The sequence below is a fragment of the Peromyscus californicus genome, unplaced genomic scaffold, assembly GCF_007827085.1.
Source record: "Peromyscus californicus insignis strain IS unplaced genomic scaffold, ASM782708v3 Scaffold_17__1_contigs__length_78620276, whole genome shotgun sequence".
Taxonomy (NCBI): Eukaryota; Metazoa; Chordata; class Mammalia; order Rodentia; family Cricetidae; genus Peromyscus; species Peromyscus californicus.
The window spans coordinates 68,580,966-68,603,819 of record NW_026294469.1 but is presented as its reverse complement, the minus strand read 5'-3'; the positions used below and the strand labels follow the sequence as shown (position 1 = coordinate 68,603,819).

The 22,854-nt window shown below is 49.3% G+C and overlaps 1 protein-coding gene across 1 annotated transcript in view; it reads right to left on the bottom strand.

Annotated features, from left to right (window-relative positions):
• Positions 1-1,407: 1,407 nt before the first annotated feature.
• Pard6g (par-6 family cell polarity regulator gamma) overlaps positions 1,408-22,854 on the bottom strand; it is a 68,511-nt gene continuing 47,064 nt past the window's right edge. The window contains exon 3 of the mRNA XM_052742638.1: positions 1,408-4,137. Within this exon, the coding sequence (XP_052598598.1) occupies positions 3,281-4,137 (857 nt within the window). The 3' untranslated portion in view covers positions 1,408-3,280. The remainder of the gene's footprint in view (positions 4,138-22,854) is intronic.

Genomic DNA, 22,854 nt, shown 5'->3' with positions numbered 1-22,854 from the left:
GTCAGCTCCCAGGGCATCGATGCTCTGGGTTAGTTACATGGATGCTGTGGTGGTTTGAATGAGAATGGCCCCTGTTGGCTTATATGTTTGAGTGCTTGGTCCACAGTTAGTAGAACTGTTTGGGAAGGGTTAGAAGGTGTGGCCTTGTTGAAGTAGTGTCAATGGGAATGAGCTTTGAGGTTTCAAAAGCCCATGCCAGGCCCAGTCTCTCTGCTTGCTGTCTGCAGATCAGGATTATTAATCTCAGCTACTGTTCCAATGCCATGCCTGTCTGCTTTCTGCCGTGATGATCATGGAGTAACCCTTTCAAACTGTCAGCAAGCTCCCAGTTAAATGCTTTCTTTTGCCTAGACCATGGTGTCTCTTCACAGCAATAGAACAGTACCTAAGGATGCTTCGATCAGTGTGTGGCCTTGGTTCCCATCCAAGCACCTGTACTTTACACTGCGTCGTGTGAGTGGTTGTGAAACTCAACAGTCTCAGAGAGTGTATGGCAGACACCTGTCCACCAACTGCATCAGACCGCTAGGTTCAGCTGTGCAGGCGCTTGAGTTTCCTCAGCTCTGAGTTGGACAGGTTGTAGTCCAGGGTCACAATGAAGACAAAAACTGAAAAACACTGGCACCATTCCCATCAGGGCATATGTGTGCTTCCTCTGGGATACAGAGTATTGAGACTTGAGTGAACCCTGAGCACAGCATTACAGTTTTAGTAGTGTTAGCATGATGATGTAAGTGGAAAAAACTCGGCAAATGGGAGTAAACATTGCGGGGAGCTGTGTAAAGACTCAAAATTTTTCCCCAAATGACTTCAAAGGAATATTTTGAATTATCTATCAATCTACCTGAGTGTGGGTCCATTTTTTTCCTCTTCTTTAAAATAGTAATAGCAACACTTAAGAGAATGTGCAAGGGTTAAGTGAAAAAAATATATGGTACACGATAAGCTCTGAAAAATGCCCATCAGTCCTTTCTGTGTGGCCAGGTCACCTTGCCACTGGCATCCAAACTCTCTCCTTATTCTAAACACAACTAAAGTATATGTGGAAGTCTGAATGTGGCCCAAAGGCTCACACATTTGAATGCCCAGTCCTGGTGGAAAGGTTTGGGAAGTACTAGAAGGTGTCACTGGAGGTGGGCTTTGAGGTTTCAAAAGCCTATATGACATTCCCAGTTAGCTCTCTCTCCGTCTTCTGCTTGCGAATCAGATGTAATTTCTCAACTACTGCTCCAGCGCCATGCCTGCCTGCCTGCCTGCTGGCGTGCTCCTTGCCATGAGGGTCATGGACTTTACCCTCTGAAACTAAGCAAGTGCCCAGTTAAATGCTTTTATAAGTTACTTTGGTCATGGTGTCTCTTTACAGAAATAGACAGTAACTGAGAGGTATATCAGTAACACACTGTAAACTCAAAAGCAAAACAGTTTTTATTTTCTGATATATAAAACCAAACAAAATTAATATATAATGATGTAGATTTTTTCAAAAGAAATAAAATGTAGGAGTAGAGTTCTATTTAGAAAAATACACTCAGGCATCCGCTAAACACATGTAATTCCTCATATGCAACAGCTCACAACCTCTTTCTTTCTTTTTTTAGTTCCCTTGAATAAACTGATTCACATTTGCCAAACAACTTAAGCATGGTAAGAAACAACTTTCCATCTTGGTAGTAAACTCAGTGTATTCAACACACTATACCAAGTGATAGCTTAGCTGAGCACAAATCTTGTAGTAACTGATCATCAGCTTTTTGGTTCTGTAATACTTGTTGTAAAACACATTCCAAACTACTGGAGCAACACACGGTATGCTCTTTTAGCACTGAGACTCAGGGAGAATCTTACCCTTGTGCTCAGAAATAAGTGGTGGGCGATCCTCAGCACACAACTGAGAAACAGGCCAAGGAAACAGTTCCTCAGCAAAAGCTACTTCTGCCCAATAAACAGAAAAGGAAAAGAACTCACTTCTTCACAATAAACCCCGGACAAAGGAGACCGCTGGGAAGCAGAACTCTTCTGACAGTCATGAAGTCAGGACAGTTCTGCCTCTGACCAGCAGGTGGGGCTCTCCACCTGGAAGGCTGGGAAGATGCTTTAAACCTGTATTTACATGTAAGATCCACTCGGGTCAGTTTGTTCTCAGTTAATAAATGAGCCATTCTCTTGCCAACACTGTATCCAAACAGAAAACACAATTCATATAAAATTTAATTGGGTCAGACAATAATACACCTCTAAGAAGGTCTAAGAAGAGTGATCTGTCAAAACTATTAAGTTCCACGTGATTTGTTGTAGTTGAGAGAATTTCTGCCACTGACCACTGCTAGGAACACGCACTGACATGCTCTGCTCGTCTCTTAGAAAAACAACCAGCTGTTTTAAAGCAAAGCTAACAAGTATGTCCACCCCACTGCTGTGGGGCTTCAGAGGTGTGGTTCTCGTCTCTCATTTCTACTGCAGACATCTTAAAACTGCCCTAGTCTGTCAACCCAAAGAAAACACTGACGGAAACATTGGCTTTTAATCCCATGTGACATCACTGGGTCTCACCTTCCAGCCAGCAGAGTTGCTGACTTCTTAAACTCAATGTAGGAGGCTGAAGGCAGTAACTGCCTGCCTGTGGAGGCTGGGGCAGATCGGCAAATGTACAGCCCCCCCTGGGACCCCAGTGGCTCCTGGGTATAGGCCAGTGGGCTTTTTGAGCTGGCTGTAAACAATGTGAAAACAGATTCTTCTGTGAGGAAAGCCGTCCGTAGACAGTTCCCGTTTTCCTGTCACAGCCACACTGGGTCGGTAGCGCGCTCAGGCAGCACACGATATTTTTACATGAACTAGTTAAAAACAGGAATTTTACTAGTTTAAAAAAGTTATCTATAAAGCTTCATTTTAAAAACAAGTATTTTAAAAAATTTAAAAAATACCCTCTGTACTTTAGTATTTTGTTTTACTCTGCAAAGGTTCTGGACATGCACTGAGGCCTGGCTCAGAATATGTGCAGGTATGTATATTTTTAAGCTCTGTGGAAAAATCCTATAAAAATAGACAGTATTCTTGTCCAAAAGCTTAAATAAAGAATAGGGTTGTAGGAATGATGAAAAAACAAAAAGATGAAGTACACAATTATTTTTCTTATTTTAAAACTGACATAAAAGTTTAAAGTATTTCCCTTTGGAGTCACTATACATCTAATAGTACTACATGCTACTCGACACTTGCCACCCATGGGTCTTGCTGCCACACAGTCTGTCTGGGACCTCAGCCTGCCCAAGTGGCTCAGTCCCTAGAGTGTGATGGCCGGTCCATGCTCCTCTACACCTCCTTGAGGGAGGACCAGGCTGTGTCGGGGGTCTGGTTTCAGGGAGCTGAGAAACCTGTGGATGCTGCCGTTGCTCTCTCGCCCAGAGCTGTGCAGGACCATGTCCCTGTGCAGCCTGTGGGCCAGGCTGGTGCCATTGGCCCTCGAGAGGCTGCCTGGGGGTCCAGCCTGTGTCTTGGGAATGTGTTGAGGTTCCAGAGCCCCCTCAATGACAATGTCGGCTTCCTCATCGCTCTCCATTTCTTCGGTGTGGAAATTCTGCAGGACATGGGCGGCTGGCAGGCTGTGGTGACTAGTGGTGCTGTCTGTGGACTGGACAGAGCTCCCGGATGTGCGGCTGCTGCGGACCACGTTGTTCCTTTGGTTGGCAGGCTTGACAGTGACAATGAGGTTGTGGCTGTTGGCAATCATCATGTCTGTGACTTGATCCAATGTCTTTCCAGCTACCTCAATCCCATTCACCTCCAAGACTTCATCATTCACAGCCAGTAGCCCAGTGCTCTCTGCAAGGCCCCCAGGCACCATCCGGGAAATGAAGATGCCCGGTACTTTCTCTAGCCCATGGGGGGTCACACGCACGCTGGTGCCATCTCGAATGTAGAAGCCCAGTGGCTTTTCACAGCCATGTCTGTAGAGCCTCACTCGGCGGTGTGTCTCAGGGAGGATGTCCACATCAATGATGGACGACACTGGGCGGAAGTCATGGGGCATGCTGATGTTGAGGTGTGTACGCCGGCGCAGACCCTCATCCCTCAGGGTCACCAGCACCTTCTTCTTCCTTGATAGGGTGCCTGTTCCAAAGCTGTAGTGGTCTGCCTCTTCTGAAACAGAGAGAGTAAAGTGAGAGGTACATCACACACAAGCAGAAAGAAAAGAGCACTAATATCTTCACAGTGTCAGGGAGCCTGTGTCTGCTGTCCTCACACTCCAGGTCTCTCTGCTACACGCCTTGCAACTACCTCCCCAAGTTCGAATCCCAGAAGTGCTCTCTCTGGGACTTGATGTGCAGAGACACTGGGGTGCCTGGGAATTACCTCACTTCCCAGTAGATATCTCCAAACTGGCCCCAGGTAATGAAACCAAAGTACTTAGAGGGGAAGAGGTGAAATGAAGAGCCTGCAATGAAGAGAATTAGCAAGAGAAAGAAGGGCTAAACATCTGGAAAGCTGGCAAAATCGAAAACGGGTCAAACCACAGCGGGAGCTGGCTGCAGGAGATTTCTGCAAACATGGGTTAAACCACAGCGGGAGCTGGCTGCAGGAGATTTCTGCAAACATGGGTTAAACCACAGTGGGGCCTGCCTACAGGGAACGTCCACAGACAGACGGCTGGACTGGGGGGCTCAGACATATCCAACCTGGATCATCCCTAGATGATCCCCTGTTGCATCGCCTTCCAGCTGTTCCCTGCCCTAAGACAGACCCTCTCCTCTCTAGAAGCACCATGGTGTCGGCAGCACTCAAGTCCCGGCAGAAGGTGTTTCTTGGGGAATTGTTTTTGCCTGTTTTTGATCAGTTGCTGCAAGATAAGACGCGTTTGGATGAATGAGTTGGCCAGGGATATGCTGAGTAGCCTGGTCTAAAGCACAGTTCGTAAAAGATGAAAAGCAGTAGACTGGTGTTTGGAAACACTGAGGAGAACATTTTCTTGGGTTAGACAAACATAGTACATTTATTTTCATATTAAGTCTTTCATATTTGACACGTGAGGCTATACAAGAAAGCACACTGGAACTCAGATCAAAGGCCCCGGTCCCCATGGCTCGCCTCCCTGGATACACAAGTGTCTGTTCTACACACTGCTCCCGTGGAGCCTGCGCCTCATGGTGGCCGCCTCTGCATGGACTTGGGGTGGCGTGGTGCCTGTCTTTGCCAACAAAAACCTGGCTAGGAAACTGTTTCTCTTCCCAGCACCCCTTTCTTCAAAGGCTGACCATTTCTCAGACCTATGCCCTTACAAGCAGGACCCTGAGAGGTGGCCCGCTCCTGCCCTGTCTCCCAACAGCCTTTCTACTATTTCTCACTACGTATCTGTAAAAGACGTAAGACTGATGGAATAAAAAGAACGGGAATGCAGGCAGGGAAGACTGGATACGAGGAAAGAAAAGAAGAGCAGAGTGGAGACAGCCTGCGGTTGACAAGACAATAACACCACCCAGGGAAATGTCTTGTCCTTCATCCTGGAAGAAGGGTAGTGGAAAAGTCCAGAAGCTTGACATGGAAAGGAAACTTGAAGCCAAGAGGGCTAGTGTCAAAGAGGACAGTATCTAGGTTACAAAGCCCAAGAAAGCAAAGCCCCACCGCAGCTGAGACCCTTCTCAGGCAGATATCCCTATCTGGTAGTGTGCTGAAGGCCACATGCAAGAGGAAGCCTGCTCAGTTCAGGGCTGGAAGAAAAGGCTCCCGCTATGGTCACATACCAGTTGGTAACAAGAATGGTGGCACCTAGCCTGGCGGTGGTGGCGCACGCCTTTAATCCCAGCACTCGGGAGGCAGAGGCAGGCGGATCTCTGTGAGTTCGAGGCCAGCCTGGGCTACAGAGTGAGTTCCAGGAAAGGTGCAAAGCTACACAGAGAAACTCTGTCTCGAAAAAACAAACAATGGTGGCACCTTCATGGCTAAGCTTCAAGAACTGCCATCACTACTTGTGGAAGGTAATGCCTGAAGCTAGAGCCATGGCCAGCCCTGCAGTCGGCACACGGGATCACTGTGAGCATGCTCCTCCAGGGAGATCCTCACACATTCACTGAGCCAGAGCTTGGAGTGGGTTTCTGGAAGCAGCCAAGCAATGGTTTGTGGTGTGTGACTCAACTCCTTCCCTCAGCTGAGCTCGTCTGCACAGTAAACCCCAGAAGCCTATCGCTGGCACCCCACAACCACCAGCATCTGTGATGTGAAGATCCTCAGATACCCTGCCGAGGCAGTATCGAGGAGGGGCAGCTACGGAAGTCCAGCAAAGCGAGACCTGAGACCTGGAAAAAGAAGCATGAGCTTACCGCACAGTGCAGGGTGAGTGGAAGGCTGCGGACTTGCAAATTTTACCAAACCTAAAGCTGCTCCTCAGCCCCGCAGCTCCACGTGGCCAGGTTTTGCTCTAACACATGGAAAGTGCTCATGAACTTGTGCTCTAAATTCCTTACCAAGAACCCAATTAAATGGATACATTTTATCTGTTTTTTTTTTTTTTAAATTATTATCTGCTTGAAGGTGGGGCTTTTGCCTCTCCTGTAAAGTGGGGGCTGGGGCACCAATGCATTGTGCCTCCTACGTTAGAGACCCTGAAATTCTAAGCAGTAAGATTCAACAAACCAGGTTCCCTAACTTTTGGCTTCTATGGTGTTGGCTAGACCCAAGTGTCCAGCCTTTGCTTCTCTGGCTTGACCCTGTATTTCTAGCTCCTGTGCTCATTTAACTACGCATCAGGAGAAGTTTCAGGAGATCTAAGGTTCTGCCAGGGCAGCTGTTCCCTTTAGAATATTCCCATCATGCTGACCAACAGAACATTCTCACTTTTCGGCATAAGATACTGGTCCGCAGAAACAGTGAAAAAGAACAAGAGGAACCTTGGGGATTTATGGGGCTGTACGCCACTGCAGGTCCTCTGTTGCAGCTCCCAAGATGGCGATGTCATGGGTGAGATGTATGTGCCGAATGCATATGAAGGGCTGGGGACAGGGCACAGCTCTGGACACAGCATCCGGCGAGGTTAGCTACATGCAGAGTGGTACGGCTGGAGGTCACACATTCCGGGGCAGCAAGCCTGGCGCTGGTGCTCCTGACAATGTCTACAGAGTGTGCAGATCCTGTGTGGAGGCCCGGGAAAGACAAGGTTGGCTGGGTAGCAGAGTGCCGCGCGGCATCTCTGATATCCAGGAGCCCTTGGAAGAGGCTCTCCCAAGGATGGAGCAGGGGCCATTACTGCTCCCTGGCTTCTCCGCACTGACTTCCCTCGGGGCAGTTCTGGAAACAAGTCCCACTGTGGATGGTGGCTTGTCTTGGATGCTCTCATGATGCTGCCTGTGTGGAATGTGACTGCAGAGGATATGTGTCCCAGCAGAGTGATCAGGGGGTCCCCGAGCAGGACTTGTGCTGGCTGACCATGTTCGTGCACCAGCTCAGCCAGTCCAGTGCAGGTCTAGTACCAATACCCCGAGGAGGGGCTATGCTCCAGGTTATAGCTTCATCCTGAGAACCATGAGTTGGAAAGTTGGAGACCATGTCTACCACTGGCAAATGGCTGTGGGAAGGAAGGGCATGCTGGCTTCCAGACAGGAAGCAAACGAGTGAAGTGTTCTAGGGGGAAACAGGCAGATGTCACATGAGATGAAATAGTGTGTGTGTGACTCTGGTACTTTCTGAACTCTTGGGGAAATGGGTCCACTGCAGACTTAACCTGGACTGTCTTTCCCAGTAACTAGGGTGGAGAGCACACATCCCTGCCTGCTCTAGGACATGCAGTGAAGGAGAGAGGTGAGCTGCAGCCCACAGACTGGCATGCAGGATTTTCAGACAGCAATGTGTTTCTATCTCTTTGAATATAAACCATCACACATGGACTTTATTTGTAAAAAATCCCAAACTCTAAAAATAAAAATGTTCTAAAGAATGCCCCATTCCTAAAATTCCGACCTTGGTCTCTGAAATAAATACCTTTTAAAAGAGCAAAATTGTCACAGCTTCTTCACCAAACAATATGCTAAACTTTCTAATTTCTACAAGTAAACAACGAAAAGAATTTCATGTTTTTGAGCTGAATATATCTTGTTTTCCCTCCTATTTTCTTTTTTTAACTTCTGTTTCAAGATGTCCTCAGTAAGAGGACATGGAAGGAAGTGGAAGTTTGACCCTGTAGAACTCTGGTGGATACAGGTCTTCACAAAGATTTTTAAGGAGGTATTTTCTTAGAGACAAGCCCTTATATCATCCATGTCTTTGGCATGGTTAAACTGTCCTTAATGCTGAGCCAAGCCTTTTCTTGGTGAGAAGGAACCTGCCTCCTTCAGGACTCTGGGGCCGTCCTCCTGGACAGCACCTGTTTACTGGACTTTGGCAAAGGACAAGGACAGGAAGATGCTCCTCCTCACGTGCTGGTCTCCTCCAGGAGTGCAAGTCGGCACAAAGACCCTCTTCATTCTCCATTAGGCAGTTTGGATGAGGATCAGAATGGGCGTCAAAGGCTACTTCAAATTACTGCTGTGTATCATGGCTGTGGACAGAAAACTCAAGAGAAGCTGACTCACTGGTACCACATCTAACAACGGATGGCGGTGAGGTCCTGGTTCTGGCAGTGAGCCACCCACAACCTGTACCGGGAAACCCAGCTAGCCAGCCTGTGGCAGCATGGCAGCCCCAGGCAGCGTGGCAGCCCCAGGCAGCGTGGTTCTTGTGTGTGTGTGCAGCTGCTGAGGATTACACAGCCTCCTGACCGCTTCAGCCTCCACTGCCCTGGGACTCTCGGCTGCATCAGACAGAGAAATGTCTGAAATCGCCAATCATCCTGTTCTAGGCCCTGGAGCACCTGCATGTTTGAACAGGCTGTTTCTAAGCAATGGGAAGCTTCGGGCCAGGACACAGGCTCTGGAGCTGCTGCTTGGCCTCACCATGGGTGAAGCAAGACCATCTGCTCCATGACCTCTGCTCTCAGCAGAGCTCCATGCTCATGGGGTCACGTACTTCTGGGATGCTTTCCAATGCTTTCTTGCTGTGGGCAATTGTTTCCCTAGTATTCTCATTGCCAGAAAAAAACAGAAATACAAGAAAGCAGTTTCTCATCATCCATCATGAGCAACAGGCAGGCCAGACAGGTACACTGTGATCTCTACACTCTTCCTGGGGACCTTCCCTCTGAACAGTGGATGACATCAGTCCTGCCCTTTGTTTATTCTGTTAAGTCTCCCAGAGAGCAGCAGCCTGAACATGTGTCTGCATGTCCCCTAGACTGGGAATACCAACAATCCACACCGAAGAACAGGCGCAGAAGGGGCTTTGTGTCCCCTGGTAATGAGCTCTGAGCCCAGATACGTGCTCAAGATGATCTTGCAGGTGGGGCAGAGCTACTGCGACGGCATGGCCTACACATGACGGGTAACTGTGAGCAGGCTGGTGGATGCACAGCTCCACGCGGACTGTGACTGAGCTTTTGTCGCATGTGGCACAGCACACGGAACGGTCTCATTGTCACTTCAACCACGAGGCACCAAGGAGCAGGTATGGGGACAGCTTGGGGAAGAGGGTGAGGAAATCTGTCTCACCTGTCCTGCCTCATGCTCCTGGCCATGCTCCTGGGCCCGGCAGACATTCAGAACAGCCCTTGCTTGGAAGAGCATGTATCTTCCCACAACTGCCTGTCCCAGTGATAGGTGTTTTAGATGACATAACTAACTTTAAATGACAAACTTCTGAGACAGGGTCTCAGCTATGTAGCCCTGGCTGACCTGGAACTCACGGAGATTCGCCCATCTCTGCCTCCAAGTGCTAAGATTAAAGGTGTGTGCCACCAAGCACGCTCACCACTGTCTTTTCTAAGTGATGCCCACGCAGAGGCGCATTACATCACCTCGTTCCTCACAATTTGGGATGAACGCACTGATCTGTATTGGTGTGTCTGTGTGTGTGGCTCACATAGTGTGATGCTTTCTCATTAAAGCTTAGATTGGGAATATCTGCTCAGTAAATACTCCACTTTGAAATACTTGTAATGACTGAGATTCCAATGCACGGGATTTCCTGAATTTCTTTAACTCGTCCCTATTGTCAGACATTGAGTTAAATTTCAGTTTTGATGACAGTTAAATTTGTTAACACAGTTAAATTTGACAGCGATGATGAAGCAGGCAGCTGGAGCTGTGTACGTCACTAAGCGTGTCCTAAAGGTGAGTCCCTGTCACAAGCTGTCTGTGAATAGTATAAAATAAATGCCTGAGCTACTTGAAAAGTTATACTGGGCCCTATATGTCCTGATCCAACCACAGCCACCAATTCAAGAAAACGCCATCCATGCTAGCGTCAGTCTGTAATTATGAGTCAACTTGGTGTGTGCTTGGAGCCCAGCGAGTGGCCTCAACATAGCTGTGGCAGTAGCCATCCCCGCTCGGGAGCAAGAGGCTGCTAGCTGGGGAGGAAACAGAAAGACAAAACATGCTTTTGGTTTCCCTAAGGACATCAGAACGATGGGCCCCTTGCAAGACTTGGCCAGCGTGCCTACACAAGTGCATCCCCCAGCCTCGACTTGTCTGTGGGCAGCCAGAGACCAGCCAGATTCTCTCCCCACATAACTCAAACGCAGACGTATGGGAAACATCCAGAAGCGCCACACCACTGCACACAAAACAAGCTGGTGCAAGATTCTACTTCTCACAACAAGAGAGACATCAATACTTTTAAAGCCTGTCAGAGAAGTTGAAAAGCAAAATGTGCCACGTGTTAAGATAGGATCCCCAGATTCTCCAGCAGCTGCGTCTCCCCACAGCTTTGTCTTGAGGGCTTAAGACTCACTTCCCTCCTCTACTTTCCCTTCAGCCTCTAGCCTCTAGGGCACCCCAAGTGCGGCCAGTGCAGAAAAGCGCATTACAGAATCCCCTTGTGTGGGGAGCTTGAACACCAGCCATGGGGCAGGGCTAGGGAGCACAGCACACAGACCCTGCAATTTCAGAGCTGCACGCAGTGTCGCGCTCAGGTCAAGGGGTGTTTAACTCACCCGCGCTCTCCAGGACGAAGAAGGAACAGTGACGGAGGTTTACTGTTGTTGGTCAGGTTTCTGCTATCTTTACTATGACCAACAACCACCTTCAGCTCTGACGGACTCTGCCATCACGCTCAGGGCTTCTGGGAAGACACGAGGGCTCCATGTCTAACAACATGTCCTATGAGCTGAGCCTTCTACCACTGTGGCTGCTTTTTCTGGGCTATTTCTAGTCAAACAGCAAGGTTTTCAAGGGGGCAGCCTGCTGTATACAGTGTTGTCCACCTGTAATCCTAGCCATGGGGAGGCTGAGACAGAGGATCAAGAATCTGAGGCCAGCATGAGCTACACAGAGGAACCCTGTCTTTAAGATAAAAACAAAACAACGCACACAAAAAAGTGACCCAAAGCCAGAGCAGAACAGAAGGTAATGGCAGCTCCTGAGCACTTTCCGATAGAATGCTGGTGAATCGAACAGCTGGAAACGCTGGACCAGCTGACCCTGCTGTACCTTAGGTGCCTGTTCATCCCGAGAACTGCTCATCTGAGGAGCCTCTGGAGTGGGGCTGTCTCTCCGGGAGTCTGGCCTGCTTTGATTAGGCACCTGGGCTGCTGGACTCTCCTGAAGCTGGTCAGTTGTTGCCCAGCACTCCTCCACGGGCTAGTGAAAACAGGAGGACATGCCCAGAGCACATGTGTTTCAATCCTCCTGTCTCCTTGGAAAGGAGCCTCAATCATGCTATACAATGTGTGCTGCCAAGTACCAGAAGACAGGCTATGGCAAGGAAGGTCTAGCCTGCCTCATGCTATGTGTCACGGCAGTATGTGTGACCCCACCGCAGGTATCAGCTCTATACCACTGATCTGCTGGAGCCAGGATTAGAACCTGCTAGTTAATGGGTGAAGTGACTGGTGCATTCCACTGAGCGAGGCTGGACAGCACCTGCCGTGAGACGGTGTGCATAGGTGTGTGAGGATCGGGTGCCCTTGTGGTATGGGTTCCTAGTCGTGGCTCTTCTGTGACATAGCTGTTTGGGCCACAACTGGCTCTCCACGAGGAGGAGGTGGTCCTCCTAAGCTGTGTTGTCCCAGAGTAAGAGGGTTTTCCTAGCATTCAGGGGCTGGATTCAGCCTCTGCTTCTCAGATGACAAGATCAGTTGTTATCACAGAGGTAACTTTTATGACACTGTCTGTGGTCACCTCTTCCTTTTTTCTGTCCCCTATAAGTACATGGGAAACCCTCAGGTGAGCAAGGAATACAAGAGACTGAGAGACACACCCACCTGCTCCCTGTTACGCAGCACAGGGAATATGGAAATAAGTGTGTGCTCCTCAGAGGCAGCCCTTAGTTGTGGGGGGAGGGGCCGTCAGCAGAGAGGGAAGAGACAAGCACACAGCACCAGGAGCCATCCTGAGAGAAAAACTCACTAACAAGGTCACCAACATGCCACTTTAACCTTTCGACAGGTAGTCCCCAAATCAGCCTGCATGAGATCTCAGGAGGCTGAGAGCAGCATGTATGTAAGGAAGGCACTTCCCTCAGCCCGGCCCCAGACTACTAGTTCCCACTGAAGTCGTGTTTTCTGTCTCTTGAAAGGATTTTTTTTCCACGGAGAGAAAGTATCTGGACGTCACTCAGTGCTCTCTCCCCTCTGGACAGCAGGTCTGTTTGTGCCAACTGCTGCCTCCTCGGGATGGAGCAAAGGCAAGAAGAGGGCTCAGCCCTGTCTGGACGCGAGAGGAGATGGGACCGGAGCCTGCTACCACAACACGAGTGTTCCTAGCAAGCACTGGCTCAGGACTTTCGTTATATCCCTCCATTAAAAATTATTCTCTTTCAGGAAGGGGAATGTGGTGGTGGTGGGCACTTGCCTAGAATATATGAGGCCCTGTGCACCCCAGTCCATGCAGGGGGCAGATCATCTATAGGAAAAAAGTGGGTGCAAACCTAATGATTAAAACACTCCAGTACTGTCTGCACCCAACCGGCTGGCGCCCTGGTGCTTCTCCTCTGACAACTCAAGAGTCCTCCATGAAGAACTTCTAGTAGCTTCTATTTCTCACACACTCTTGGCCTCTAGAAAGGCCAGCATAGCTAATATTTCTATTCTTTTTTTTTTTTTTTTTTTTTTTTTTTTTTGGTTTTTCGAGACAGGGTTTCTCTGTGTAGCTTTGCGCCTTTCCTGGAACTCACTTGGTAGCCCAGGCTGGCCTCGAACTCACAGCGATCCGCCTGGCTCTGCCTCCCGAGTGCTGGGATTAAAGGCGTGCGCCACCACCACCCGGCCTAATATTTCTATTCTTTACAGATTTAGTTTCCATGATCAAAATCAAGAGGGGACAGAAGAGCATCCATAGGGGTTGGCAAGGCATCAAGACCCTTAACCTACTGCCCGAGAGACACACCCATTTCCTCTTTGTCCATTTGGTTTAGTTTTTTTTTTTTAAGTTAAAACCACTTTTAGAGTATACAATAGTGATTTTTAGTATGTTGAACCATTGCCACTACCTAATTACAGGATGTTTTTATCATCTCACAAGAAGCTTGGATAACTAATGTCCCCGTCTTCCTGCCCCTGATAACCTCTCGTGGTTCTTTTAGGGATTTGCCTGCTTGGGACACTTCATATGAACACAATTAGGTAACACAGCTCTTTGGGTCTGGCTTCTTTTGTGCCACGTAATGTTTCTACTTCCCAGTGTTTCCTTAAGGTTCATCCACGTTGCACAAGTTATTTCCTTTGATGGTTGAATTCTGTTCTTTCTGCAGATGCCCGACACCCATGTACTCACTCAGCTAACCACAGTTACTTGCTTATTTCTGCTGTTGCCTATTGTGAACCATGCTGCTGCAAACACATGCCAACAAGCTTTACAGGCATTGGTAATCCTGGTGTGTGTGTGTGTGTGTGTGTGTGTGTGTGTGTGTGTGTGTGTGTGTGTGTAGTGATGAGGACCAAACCTAGGGTCTTTCATGCACATTAAACATGTACTCTGCCCCTGAGCTGTCGGTTAATGTTTTAAGGAACTGGTAGTGGCTGTAACATTTACATTCTACAAATGGAGGGAGGGTATGTGGTTCTTCTCTATCTTCTTGATAGCATTGGCTTTTGTCTGCTTGCTGATATCATAGTGGGTGTGGAGTGGTTCTGATTTGCATTTCTCTTGTGACCAGTGATGCTGAACATCTGTCAGGAGCTTGGCGGCAGCTGTGTATGTTCTGTGGATAGATACCTATTCAGATCTTCTGTTCACTTTCCATTGTTCGTTCTTCTTATCACTGATCTGAATAGTCTTTACATATGGTAGATACAAGTCCCTTAGAAGGTGGAGGCTTTGCAAATATTTTCTTCCATCTTTTAAGATGTCTTTTCATTTTCTCAATAATGTCCTTTTGTATAAACCATAGGTAAAACCATAGTTTAACATTTTGATGTTCAATTTATATTTCTTTTGTTTGTTTTTCGCGCGTGCGTGCGTGCGTGCGTGCGTGCGTGCGTGTGTGTGTGTGTGTGTGTGTGTGTGTGTGTGGTATTAAAGAAATAATCTCCAGTGAAATAGCATTCATCTCTCTGCTCCCTGCCTATGGATAAAACATGACCAGCCACCTCATACTCCTGCTACCACAATTAAAGCAACTGCTGCCACCATGCTTTGCCCAACAAAAGTAACTGTACCCTCAAACCATGAGCTAAAACAAAATCCTCCCTTAAAAATCCAAGGCATCATCTCCAGATCCAAAGCTACGCCCAACACAACAATTACTGCACGGGTTTACGGAAGCAGAGATGCAGGCGTCACTCTTTGCTTCCCCCTCTGCCTTAGAGGACTGATTCCACTCTGCCAAGTGCTAAGAGAAGCGGCATGATGGAAAAGTGAAGGGATCAATTTTAGAGACCAAGTGCTACCATGGGGAGCCACCAGTGCCTCCAACTCCACACAGCCACACTGCCCATCAGGAACGGTGCTGCTCTGGGCTGCCGAGGAACATCTACCAGGCAGGTAGAAAGATGGAAATCCGCAGAACTACTGGGGCAGAGAGCATGGTTATGGCTGGCACTGTAATGTGCCTGCAGGACCACGCTTCTCTGACTCTCACATGGGGGGATACGATGACAAACAGACTAGATTAAGCAAAAATCCAGGAAAGGTCCAATACCCTACCCTGTGCCGACAGTGTGGCACTAACGTTTTCCATTAGACCTTGGAGCAGGGCTCTACCCTTTGCAACTCATTTAGCCTTTAGTCCTGAAGACCCCACGGCTGGCTGGGCTGCAGCATTGGATTGGAGGGACACAGTGAGTTAAAAGCGCCGCGTGTACTTGTAACTGCTCCTGTACGCTTTGTCTTCATGGCTCCCTTGGTCAGTGCAGAGCCCTACCACCAATCCCCTCCGTGTCTGGGTGGACACTGGGTGCCTAACAAACATCCTCGTCATACTGGCTGTAGAGAACATCCATGATCACCCAGCCCACGCCTCAGGGTGACTTCTTCTTCGTGAAAGCAGCATTGCTCCATGCTAACTGACCCTGGCTGTGGGTCTCCCACATCTGTTTGTCGGGAGACCCTACAGGCAGCGTCTTTAAACCCACCGATCCCCGCTGTGTATCAGCCACAGCATCATGGGCATGACTCTCTTGATGTAATCTAATCAAAGGTTAGCAGGTCTAAGAGATGCTTTCAAAGGGGAGAAGCTCACTGGCTCCACACTGAGGATCCGCGGTTAGGAACAACCCCCAATGTGGAAGAGGAAAGAGCTGTAAGAGCCAGAGTCAAGTGGGATGGACAGATGGCACTCCACAGACTAGGAGTATCAGTAAAAGAGAGGCAGGCCAAGAGAACAGAACAGCCATGGAAGGACGGGGACCAGGAACCGGAAGCCACCTTCTCTGTTGAGAGCACATGATATTTGTTTGCCATTCAGGCTTCCTCTCTTCACCTGAACACTGAAGGAGATGTCTGGTGTCTTGTTCAAACTTAGAACAAAAGCATACTTTGTCATCTCAACTCAACTCAATTCTCAAGTGAGTAACAACCTATAATGTACCTTTCCTATTCTTTTTAAAATGAAAACTGAACAATAAATGTCCAGACAAGCACCTGATCTTGACTCTTGCCTCACCTGGTCTTGGTCTCCATGGAGAGCACAGGGGCAGCTCACTTGGCCAAAAGTAAATGGATAGGGATATCTATAGGGTTGGACAGAATAAACCACAACCGGTCCCAGAAGGGGCCTCCCCCACTGCCTGCCCAGACTCACGTTCTCACACGGACAGCAGAGAACAGCTGCTGAGGAAGGCGGGGCCTCACCTGGGACCAGCAGCTCTGCCGGGTGGACATGCCGGATGAATTGAACCCTGGGCCATGAGCGCACCATGAGTCATAGGCAAAACATTATTCACTTATATAACCCCTCACTAGCCCCGGGAAATAGGGCAAGCCCAGACAAACATGTATACGCACACACAAAATAAACAGCTGTTGATAGGAAAAAGTGGTTTTCTTTTTTGTTCAGTTTGACCAGACAGTTACGATTTGTCTCTTTAAAAAAAAAATCAACCACAGGCAAGTGAGTGAGTCTGGTCATTCTTGAAGACAGGGCTTGTCTGCTCAGTGATAATTTGGTTTGCCTTTGCAAATTTGGTGCCTTTTACCTGAATCCAATGGGCCCGTGTTCATGGGCGTCTCACATGACTGTGTGTCACTGCTACTGAGGGGAGCCCCCAGCTGCTGGCTGCTCCTGCTCAGTGCTTGCTTTCTCTGCCATGCAGGAATGGCTGACAGACAACAAGGGGTCCTCTGAAGAAAGGAAAAGTTCTCCACAACCTTCTGTCCTATGGGATCCCGAAATGCCACAAGGAAGGGGTGAGAGGTGTGTCTGGGAGAGCTGCCGTTGCAATCCCAAACACAAACAATGCCTAGCCCGACCTCGTGGTTGTCTTTACCATGGCAGTTTGTGAGGACATCCTCTCTAGCCCCGGGCCTCCCTAAATGGCCTGATGAGTCAGCTCAAGGCCTGTGGTCCTCACAGGGCCGGGAGGGTGGAGCCTCCCAGAGGTGCAGATGTTTCCCTCAGGACAGTGCTTGCAAACCTCAAGGTGTCTTTCTCTAAGACACATCAGCAGAACACAGCAGTCGGTCAGTCGGTCGGCAAAGCTGGATGGTGGGGACAGCGTAACCACCTGAGAGGCCAGGAGAGGAAGAAGGCCGGCTGGACAAGGGAAGGATGTAGCTTTGGGTCCACTTCAGTATCCTCAAATGTTTCTGCTCCTTTGTCTGGTACCCCTCATCCCTTCAGGGTTGTGCCAGAGGGCCATTGCTCACATTCTCAGGAAGGAGGAGAGCGGGTAGTAGAAAAAGCTACCTGGGAAGCAGCATCCTATGAAGCTAGTGCAAAGATAATGTGCCAGGGGCCAGAGGATGAGGAGAAACCGCCAGGATGAGGGAGAGCTGGTCACAAAGCACCATGGGAACTTGCTGTTCCTTCCCAATCCTTCAGGAGTACAGCGAGGCTCAGGTGGCATGGCCCACAACACCCTTAAAGGAAGGGCCTGAGGTAGCTATGACCAGCAGGGGCACTACTGGCACATACCTGGGAGAGGCCAGGAGCACGGATAAGCTACTAATGTGCACAAACAAAAAAAGCTTTGTGCCGGGCGGTGGTGGCGCACACCTTTAATCCCAGCACTTGGGAGGCAGAGGCAGATGGATCTCTGTGAGTTCGAGGCCAGCCTGGTCTATAGAGTGAGTTCCAGGACAGGCTCCAAAGCTATACAGAGAAACCCTGTCTCGAAAAAAAAACAAAACAAGAACAAAACAAAACAAAACAAAACAAAACAAAAAAAACCCCAAACCAAAAAACTAGGCTAGTCAATGCCTGACAGCACAGTCATCTAGCCAAAATACCACAGAGAGGGAGACCCTTGGTTCACACCCACACCTCCAGCAAAGAGGTTCTTCAAATGCCTGGGATCTTACAGGTTTAGTCTGAGAATTAGTTTAGCAGGTAGGAAGAGAAGGCAAACAGCCCAGAGACTCAATCCTCAGCCAGAATTCTGCTGGGGGTACTGTTCACACAGGGCGCCATCAGAACTGACTCTTCCTTACCCATACTCTCCAGCGGCCAAACTCCTCTCCTGTTCCCTCCTGTCAGAAGGCCCGAAGGCACTGGGAGGGGTCTGCTTGAGCGGCCCTGTTTTCACAGCTGGGAAAGTACAAGGTCTGCATCTACGTGAGGTCCAGCTGTCGTGCAGGCTGGAAGAGCTGCCCCACAGACCTACATTTCTCCTGGGCCCACACTCCATGCTGCTTCCACAGCCCGCTCTGCAGCTCCATGGCAGGTGAAAAGCCGAGGTTGCAACAAGCCAGCTCCAAAGGGCAGAGGCGGCAGAGCACGCATCCCTGGCTGTGGGCTGTTCCCGGCCCCTCTCACGGCACAGAACCATCTGCCTTTGCCCCTCTGTCCCTGTCCTACTCAGCACTTCCATGGCCACTGACAACAGTCTCAACCCACAGGTACGGGGAGGAGGCGATATCCGAATCCTGGAATCATGTTTGGAAGTGGGTGACTCTTAGATACAAAAGTAAACAAACAAAAACAGTTTTTAAGGAAGTCTTTGCTAGCTGATGTCCGAGGAGCCCATCTTCCCATGTGCTGACAGCCTGAACGCTGACGTTACTGCAGATGAGAGCTGAAAACATACACTAAAAGTCACTTCTTATGGTAGGAGAGTGTTCAGGCTAACGTGTTTGAAACAAATTTGAAACAAATATGAAATAGCTTTCCTGGTATATAGGAAGCTAATTCAACACTTTCAACTTTTTTTTTTTTTGAGGCAGGGTTTCTCTGTGTAGCTTTGTGCCTTTTCTGGAACTCGCTTTGTAGCCCAGGCTGGCCTCGAACTCACAGAGATCCTCCTGCCTCTGCCTCCTGAGTGCTGGGGTTAAAGGCGGGTGCCACCACCGCCCGGCCACTTTCAACTTTCTAGGGGTCATTTGGAAGTTGGGAAGAGCCCCTCACCTCAGTTCCCATGAAGCGAATTCACAGGGCTTCCAGACTTCTGACTGACTGAAAAATGATGACCTGTTCTTTGTGTTTCTGGAGGCTTTTTAATGGGTACTTGTGTTTTATTTTTCAGTTCTGAGCACAGGGCTGCCCATCTGACTGAAGCTGCAGATGCTTTAACAAGGCTGTAAGCAAGAGCCCAGCTGGTCAGAAACCATTCCTGCAGCCCTCCTCCTCACCCCGCAGCCCACAAGGAAGGAGCTGGCTCGGGCCTCCCTCAGGGCCTGTTGGCAGACCGTCTGCTCTCCACCACCGTGGTGGGCCTATGAGGCATGGTAGGAGCATAGTCTACAAGGAGGCTGTGAGCAGGGAGCCTGCTTCTGCAGGGACATTAAAGGGGGAAGGAGGGGTCGAGCAAAGCGAGAGAGCGCGGAGAACAAGACAAGAGCCAGAGTTGTGCACGTGAGCACAGGGCAGGAAATGCCACACAGGCAGGGCAGGGACATGTCTGTCTTTCCAGCTGCTCTAAAACTGAACATCGGTCCCCTGGAGCCAGACAATTCCCACTGGCAGGGGAGGGAGAGGAGGAGAGTGCACACCAGTCCCAGCTCAGGGGAAGCCAGGGCAGCTCTCCCCTAGTGCCACTGAGCAAGACTGGGAGCTGCTTTGTCGTTAGTCAGGTTCGCTGCATGGGAGAGCGCCATTTGCTTCGGCAGAGGCTTTCATTCCTTTGGCTTCAGCGCTCACCGCCTTCCAGACCACAATCGTCTCGATTCAGCAAAACCAGTCACAATGATCCCTCTGTTTCAAAGTGGCTGTAACAGTTTCTATGAAATTTTAATTAGTAGAGAAGGGAAAAATAAAATAAGTGAAACCTGCAAGGACAGCTTACAGTCTGTTAGCTGGAGAGTGGACGTGGACGCCCACAGAGCACGGCAGGCAGGGCAAAGTGTGCGCACGTGTGGATGCTGCCGAAGTCAGGGCTTCAGTGACCACACGGGGTGGTGGGGCAGCGCTGAAAAGTTCCCAACTTGTGTTTCTGGTGGACTCTGTTTATAAATATGTTAGTGGTCAAGAAACTTCATTTTCCTTGGCCTTTCCTGTTCTCCAAACAAAGTGAGGTCAGTCTACGTGAGGGGAGTCCTCCTGACATGGATAAGGGGTGCCAGGCCTCTCATGAGAGATGGGCATTCACGAGAACCCACAAGGTCAGGAACAGCATGAGAGCGTCCCTCCTCACTCTTCTAGCCTTAACAACTAAGCAAGCATGGGAAAGAAAGTGGGCCCAGGTGAGCAGTAAAACTCTCTCTGGAGTGGGGTTGCCGGGCTACACCAGGGCTGATTATCACCAAGTGTACCTGAGCACACAAGGCCGCACGAACGTTTGTCATGAATGCTCACAGTTGCGACAGCCAGAAGGTGTCCACAGACCAAATGCCTGCCTACTGAAAAGGCAAAGAGCAGACAGCTCCACCCACAATGATCGTATTCCATCACAAGAAGTAACGAAACACTGTTCCTGCTGTAACAAGGACCAACCTTGAAAATGACATGCCGAGTAAAGGAAGACCACCAACGGTAGGGTTCTGTTTACACAGAATGGCCAGAATGGGAAGACCTAGAGTCTGGAGGTAGATGAGTGGTTTTCAGGGCATGCAAAGAATTCGGGTGACTGCTAATGGGGGCAGTCTTCTTCTGCAGGGAGGGTGATGAAAATGATCTAAATTTTACCGTGGCAATGGTTGTGTGGCTCTGGGACGGCACTGACAACCAGCCAATGGGACACTCTGGACAGGCCAGTGACATGGTGCATATGAACTGTCCCCACAAAGCTCTTGCTTGGTGTGTTCTGACCTGTTGCAACGTCAGATGCCTTTGAGAGATTTGGGGGGCGCGGTCCAAGCTTTGCTTTTAGTCTACACTCCTTCCTTTAAACATGAACACCTTGAAACCTGAAAGCATCAGCTCCACTTCTACCTGTGAGCAGGAGCTGCACATATGCCCCTTGTCCTAAGATAGCCTGTCTTCCTTCTTTAAGCAGGTCTATGTCTGTTATCTCCCAAGATAAGGGAGTTATGCCAACGGCTTGAGGGCTGGCCTGAGTCCCAAAGGGGACTACTGCCCAGGGTCTGGGTGCAGACATGGCAGGTCTGTGAATTCCAGTCAAACTGACAATGGGTGTACCTTCATGCTGAGGGTTCTTTATTCTGTCAACTTTCAATTGCTTCTATTTTGGTTACAATGGCCTTTTAGCAATTTGAGACTGCTGGGCCCTGCTGTACACAGTGAGGCACAGCCATGAGGGTTGACCCCAGGCCCTTGCCGGCCTGTTCAGTCAGAGCACGTGATTAAGAGAAACAAAAGGAGCTGCTAACCACTGTCCTTTCAGTGACACGGTGTGCACATGGGGCTGGCTTCTCTGAGGCTCTCAGGAATCTGCTAACACTGTTTCACTACCAGTGCCGATCACACCCTTGTCGGATGATGGTGCATAAAATCATCTCATTTTTGGGATACAAGACAAATAAGCTATAGTAAAGCAACATGGAACAAGTTGGAATTCAAATATACATTTACCATGGAAGAGATATTTCTTCACTAATTCCGGACCCAACATTTTAGTGAAGTCCTGCCACCTTGGGAATCCCTAGAGGGGGAGGTGAGTCAGGACACCAAGAGTGGTGTCCACTCACCCTGCTGCCTACAAGACTCTTCCCCACCGCGGAGTCCTGCACACGGCCCCCTCTCTCCCATGCAGGAGATGTGTGAGACCGCGACACTGCTGCAAAGACTCTTGGCCCCCAGTCAGCCTTAGGCTTAGATCTAATCAGGGGACATGGCACGGAGGGGCTCAAGCTAATGGGGTGAATTCTGGCAGCTAGAAAGCTAACCCCAGATGGCCGCTAGGCATGTTTCCTCAGCCATTCTCTCGGGTTGTCCAGCTGGAATTGGTAGCAAGAGGCTTCCAGTGGAAGCTAGATATACACCAAGAACACGGACAGGCCAGGTCAGCGCTGCACACAGACATGTGTGTGCAAAGTTCACACCTGCCTTCAGCTTCCTGCTCCAAGTTCACACGTGCATTCTTTCTAGCACATTATTAGAAGTGTTGAGTTTGTAGCTCACCAAGACACTTTGCAGTGCTTAGGTTCATAGCTCGGGCATTTTCCAGCTAAACACTGAGTGCTGCACCCTGACTAATGAGAACTGGGTGAGGAGGCTGTGTGAGGTGAAGTCACAAGCACAAAGGTGTGGCCTTGCTCTTAAAAGATTCACTCTCAACAGCCAACTGGGTCCTCAGAAAGTAGCGAATTTTAATATATTGCAAGGTGATTAAAATTCATTTTAATGAAAGTACATTAGCTTCTATTGGCTTTCTTATCCAAACTTGGAGTCAAAATGTCCTGAATGTCATAGCACCCTGAGGTGCAGTTATTGTAGGTGTATAACCAAACACCCAGGGTATACACACTGAGACAAGCATGTGCGCACACCCTCATTCTCACACACCCTCACATGTACTTCCAATTTGCACGTGCACACAAACCTTTACATATGTGTGTAAATAGGCACACATATGCTCTTGCAGTATACATGCATGAACCGCATCCTTGCACGCTCAGTCAGTGTGCATGCATGCAGACTAACTCTGGCCGCTGCTCTCAGTTCTGTCTCCAGTCAAGGGCTGAGGGTCCCGGCTGGCTGCAGCTTCTCTTCCTCCTGTCGTTTCCAAGGGAGCACACAGCACCCAGGAGGGGTGGCTCATGTCTGTGAGCCCAGCACTCAGGAAATGGAGGCAGGAGGATGGCTAACTGGAGGCCAGCCTCCCCTGCAGAGCGAGAGCCTATCTCG